This window comes from Magnolia sinica, chromosome 14, assembly GCF_029962835.1.
Source record: "Magnolia sinica isolate HGM2019 chromosome 14, MsV1, whole genome shotgun sequence".
NCBI lineage: Eukaryota > Viridiplantae > Streptophyta > Magnoliopsida > Magnoliales > Magnoliaceae > Magnolia > Magnolia sinica.
In genome coordinates this window covers 7,694,109-7,700,108 of record NC_080586.1, presented here as the reverse complement: position 1 = coordinate 7,700,108, position 6,000 = coordinate 7,694,109, and the positions used below count along the sequence as shown (strand labels likewise).

At 37.2% G+C, this 6,000-nt stretch overlaps 1 protein-coding gene across 4 annotated transcripts in view; it reads right to left on the bottom strand.

Annotated features, from left to right (window-relative positions):
* Positions 1-2,742: 2,742 nt before the first annotated feature.
* LOC131225841 (vacuolar protein sorting-associated protein 51 homolog) overlaps positions 2,743-6,000 on the bottom strand; it is a 63,020-nt gene continuing 59,762 nt past the window's right edge. For 2 of the 4 annotated variants that reach the window (XM_058221438.1, XM_058221436.1), the window contains 2 exons: positions 5,227-5,353; positions 3,654-3,988 (listed from right to left, as the gene is read on the bottom strand). In XM_058221438.1, the coding sequence (XP_058077421.1) occupies positions 5,237-5,353 (117 nt within the window). In that variant the 3' untranslated portion in view covers positions 3,654-3,988; positions 5,227-5,236. Of the gene's footprint in view, positions 3,098-3,653; positions 3,989-5,226; positions 5,354-6,000 lie in introns of those variants that run through there. The other 2 variants (XR_009161585.1, XM_058221437.1) reach the window with 2 other exon arrangements.

The following is a 6,000-nucleotide window of genomic DNA, read 5'->3' as shown; positions in this document are numbered from 1 at the left end:
CACATGTACTTTAAATCTTACTTAACAATTTTTTGCAACTCTATAAATAGAGAACACCTCCTACATAATGAAAAATGTGTATACGAAAGAAGCACTTTCACTCAATAGTTCTGGGTATCAGATCTCTCTCTCTCTCTCTCTCTTCACCCACCACGAAAATGTCCTCCCCAAATTTTCATCTTATTCTCACCACAAATATTTAGAAAATTGAAAAACCACCTGTAATAATCCAATCCCCAAATATACATAAGATCCTACCTTAGTATGTGTGTGAGGAAGAAGCACAAGTCTCATACTGTTTAATAGTATCAGAGCTCTCAAGGTTATTCACGCTACAATCTTGTTCTCTCCCTTTTTTTAACCACGAACATCTCCAAATTTTCATCATGCTCTCCTCATCGTGCTTTCATATCAATACCGGACTCGCAGGGAATAAGCGTTTTTTCCTCGTAAGGTGTTCTGTACTTAAAAGATATGACGTAGATGTGGGGATTGAGTTGTTACAGGTGTTGAAATTGCTTTTCAATTTTCAAAAGATTGTTATACATCTCTCCTATATAATTGCGCATATGTCAAAGATGGCTCTAAAAACTCTAAAAACAAAACAAAACGAATCACAAGCATTGTATATCATTTCAAGTAATAATGAACATTGTGACAAACCGAGAGTGATTCCATACTAAGTAACTCAGCATGTTATACTTTGTGGGGCGCACCACTGTTTTATTCATGTTGTCCATCCAATTTTCCAGCTCATTTTAGGGCATGAGCACGAAATTGAAGCATGTCCAAAGCTAGAGTGGAGCACGACACAAGAATTAGTGGGGGTAATGACACCCATCATTGAAACCTTTTTAGGGCCCACAGTGATGTTTATTTGTCATCCAACCTTTTAATAAGGTTACACATATGTGCATGAAAGGGAAAACACAAATATCAGGGGAAAACTTTTCAATGGTGGATATTCGATTCCCATTGTTTCTTGTGGTGTGGTTTTCTTGAGCTTGGGATATGCTTCAATTTTAGGCTCAACCCATAAAATGAGGTGAAAAAATAGATGGACAATGCAGATAAGAAACATGCTTCATAGTGATCCATGTCCGTTTGAAACATGGCTAAGATTGAGATTCTATATTTACGATTCTACCAGATTTCATTACTATGTGTCTTTTTCATTCAGTCGAAAACTCATTTTATGGTATAATCGTTCCTGAGTTGAGACCTTTACTACAATGATGCTGTCTATATATCAAATTATTTCGTGAATTGAATTTCACTTGACTTTCTACTACATTGCATGTGCTCAAGGTAGACGCTTTATATAAACGTATTGAAACATGGCTAAGATTAAAAAAATCTAGCAATATTTTAATGAAAAATTCATTAAATAATGTTATCACAATAACATCAAAACCTAGGCAATTATTAATTTTATGGATTCTATTGAAATTCTTGCAATTTTATCGAGATAAATATTTAAAGGGTTTTGCTAACGTTCCTACCTTCATGGGAATTTAGCAACATCCTCCAACCTTTTAAATGCCACACAAAATGACCAATCATGTCCATTCATTCGTACAACTTGGGGTAAGCCATGGTGCAAAAATTATGCTACGATCTTAAATATGCAAGTGATGGCAAAGGAAAATGGACAGTCAAGGTAGAGTAGAAAAACAAAGTAGGTCCAGTCATCATTTTGAAGCATCTTTCACATAGATCCCAATTTTGTATTCTATAAGATAGATCTCACTTTATATTGCCTATAATTCTAAAGTACCTGTTTGAATTTGATGATTCTAAGCATTAGAGGTGTACACGAACTGAGCTAGCTTGGTTAGCTCACTCAACTCGACTTGAAAAAGCTCAATTCGACTCAGTTTGAAGCTGAGTCAAGCTGATTTTTTGAGCTCGAAAATGAGTTCGAGATGGTCCCAGCTTGACTCGACTCAGATCGAACCCAACTCGGATCAAACCAGTTTGGTGACTACTCACCAAGTGTTTGATGAAATGACTCAACAAAGTGTGGCCAGTGGCAAGGAAGGTATGTATATGAAATAAATGCCCCCCCGTTTTTTTTTCTTGATTTTTATATTGCTTATAAGATGTTTGATAAAAATACTTGTAAAACCACTGTTGCTGTTTTACATACATGGAGATTTTGTAGGTGTAGTCCATGTGTTTGTAAAAATGCTGCAAAGGCGAACTCGGTTCGAACTGGCCCAAGCTGCTGACCGAACTGAGCCGAGCTGAGTTCGAGCTGGGGTCAGCTAGTGGCTGAGCCAAGTCGAGTTGAGGCCAGCTCAACTCGGTTCAACTCAATGTACACCCCTACTAAGCATGCAATATGTGGCTTGTAAAAACAAAGAGTTATAACAAATTGGCACCATTCGTATGGTTAGGATGATTCGATCAGCATGATTTTTGCGCCATGGCTTGGTTCAAATGGTACTACTAAACGAACTGTCCTAATTGATGATTGGACATACCATCACCATATGCAAAAGCTTGGGGGGCAATGTTACTGTCCCCAAGAGGGTGGGGAAGTTAGCAAAACTCATATTTTACGTCTCAGCTAATTCATTTTTACCCATATCTTAAACTTTTAAAATTATTTTATTAATTTATAATAAATATTTTTTATATTTTATTTTCTGCGTGACTTTCCCATAATATTATGAGAAAAGTGTCAAAATCTGAGAATCTCTGGAAAAATTAACATGCCAAGAAAGACATTTGTCACTATGATAATGAGTAATGGCTGTGCATGGGAGCCTTCCCATGCATACAGTTGTATCTGGACTCGTTGGTGTCCACATCACATGGAAGGTCTGCTAGGTGCAAGTCCGCTCCACACGGACTACTATGGAAAATCACCGATTAAAAACCGTCCATTTAGTCAGCATGAAGAAAATGGATGGACAAGATTGTTTGAAGAAGATAGTCCAGCCATTGATGTTTATTTCCATCCCATAACTGCGATTTTTACAGCAGCTGAAGAAGAGTGGACTGGACCTAACAGACGGTGGAGATGAGTGATGTGAATGGCATAGAATCCAAATGCAACCCCAAGCCAATGTGTGTGTAACATAAACAGTACCTGTAAACATCATAAAAGTTGTATTATACAACCACTTGTACTAAGCGTCTGTACAAGTAGAGCCCATGGTTCAGTGATCATCACTTTCTGGTATCAAAGCTTAGGTTCTTGCATTGGGTCATATTAGATCAAGTTATCAAGAGTCTAGATTTTTATTTTATTTTATTTTTTCTAGGGTTTCATGCATCGCATATAGAGTCTAGATCTGAAAATTTCAGATTTGCTAAAAAAAAAACGAGAGTCTAGATCTGAATTTTTCCACATTTGCATCATTCTAAAAGTTAGGATCGTTGGTGTCCATAGTCTTGTGTCAAAACAGTCTCCTAGCGTCGTGTTGAGGCGTTGATGCAATGGGATTCAGCCTAGATGGTCCATGCATCAAGGTATCCAAAACATTGTTGTATCTTCTTCATCAACCGCTCTCACTGTACAGTATTGAACCATGGGCTGCTCTTGAACAAACTTCCAAACCCAAGCGTTGGGTAAGTCATCATAACACAACAGTATAGAGGTATGCACTAGATGTCCATGAAAACAGTAGGATCAAATCACAGTATGAAATGGACATGAAAGAGTGTTTTAGTAATTTTAAATTCAATCAATTGCATAAGAGGAACGGCTTTGGCTTTGCAGCTTGTTATAACAAGGGCATTTTTCCACCTGGGTTATTGTCAATAATGGAATTTGATAATTTCCGAAGTCTACATCTTGTTAAGAACTTCAGAGAATATTCAAAACACTCGACATAGAATACAAATGATATAATCAATTGGAAATTTGGAATTGAACACTGTATCAATGAAAAATCATGTCCAAGAGATCCCGTACCGACCAATGAAGGAAACCTTGGGTATGACAATTGGAAAACCTGGCAGTGGTGGTCTGATTGGCCTGTCAATGTCATTAAGAATATGACAACAACATCAAGAGTCTAGAGATTATCAATATTGGGTATCACGCTTGTAGTAGAAAGTGATAAAAGAAAGTGATAAAAGTTACCACGGGCAACACGGAAAAGTACAGGTCTGGATATGGAATCTTTTTCCAGGGTTGTTTTACTGTGTTCAGGACACAGGAAAAGGCTAGAAACTATTTCCAGTTGGAAACCAATTCCAGCAGAAGGAATGAAGTATTAGTCTTGGATTCATGGCCAAAGACTAAGTTGCAAATTCCAAGGAATGAATTCCTTTGGCACAGTCACTTTTTGACTTTATTTAAAGCTTTTGACATATACCACACTCCCTTTTTGCCACACACAAAAAGAAAAAGAACAAAAGAAGAAGAAGAAAAAAACACCCCTCATTTTAGTCATTGTCAAATAACTTTGTGGTTAACTTCTGTCAAAGTAGGCCGTTAAAAAAGACAATCACTAAATTGTATTGTTGACCACATGAAATGATGCTTTTGTCCTTGATTTCGAAAGGATGAGGGAGATTTTCATTTTGGGCCAAATCACTGGGTTATGTGGGCCCCAACATGGCCACAATCTAAACCTTGCAACAATGGGCCATCCATTGCATTTGATCTCGACCATCTAAAGGGTTGATCAAAACTGTCTAAATCCCATTGATAACCTTTTCGTGTTTGCATAGGGCTAAAATGAAAATTCCTCTTCATCTCTACATTTTTGTGGTCAAAAGTCAAATTTAATGGTCAACAGTCCCCTTTTAACAGTCAACTCTAATGGAAGTTATGCAAATGGTGTTTTATTACCGTACACGAAAAAAAGGGAGGGGCTATTTGCAATACTGAAAAGGGAGGGGGTTATTTAGCGTACAGAAAGAAAGGGAGGGTGCTAAATGTCAATTTTTATTTTTTTAAAATTTTTCCTTTTGCAAATTCCAAGGGAACAAGTTCCTTCTTTCCCAATACTCTCAACACAGTTTCTGGATTCCACTGATTTACATTCCCAGTCCACAAACATGACTGACAGAACTTTCTCAGGGAATTTGTTTCCTCGAATTCTTGAAGTAACTTCTTAGTTTCAGGTTGCCAAATGACCCTTGGTGAATTGTATTAGCAACAATTGTCACTCTGTCATGTTTTGGCTGACCAGAGTGGGATTGACAAAAAGTGTAAATGGGAAAGAAACATTGTACAGTACAGCTGGTATCTTCTACCACTTTTACCTTCATATTACTAATGACTTGGTTTCTGCTCTTTGCGCTTAGCGAGTTTTGCTTGTATGAGTTTGTCCAAAATGGCAGGCTCAAGAGCGATTGGGTCAAGACACCGCTCTGCAGCAGCGACAATAACCTACAACAAGAAAACTCTCGTGATTTGGGAAGACGATGGGTGTCTGAAGTGATTTAAATGGAAACCCAGAGAAATTCACATCAATTCATGATAAGATATCTACGCCACTACCAATCATTACATGCTAGAAAAGAACTTCTCAACGTGAATACAAAAAAAAGATGACAAATGAATAAAGAGTTCCTAGCTAATGAAGAAAAGGGCAATGGTTTCAAATGAATGACAGCATATTTGGAGAATGCTATGGCTTTCCCATCAAGGGTAGAGTGGTCATTAGAACAAAAAGCAAACAGTCAATACTCTTCTACAAAAATGGGAAATTCAGTAGATTACACGTTATGATGCATGGCATGGTTCAAAGCCTTGGTAACTTGGTTGACTGGTTTGGCATGAGCATTTGACAAGTTGCCCGCAGTCAATTCTTGGTAAGGTGAGAAAGGTTTTGAGGGTTGAGCTAGAATCTGCTCAAGAATCTGGTCTTGAATATTGAACCACACAAGATACATGCCATTATTTATATATTATAATTATTATTGTTGAAAAATGCCTGCTCCAGAAACATGACATTTAAACATTTCAATAAAAACAAGTGAAATAATAAAAAACCAGCTAAATTTCAGTTATTTCCTCAAAAACCAGGGCTGTTT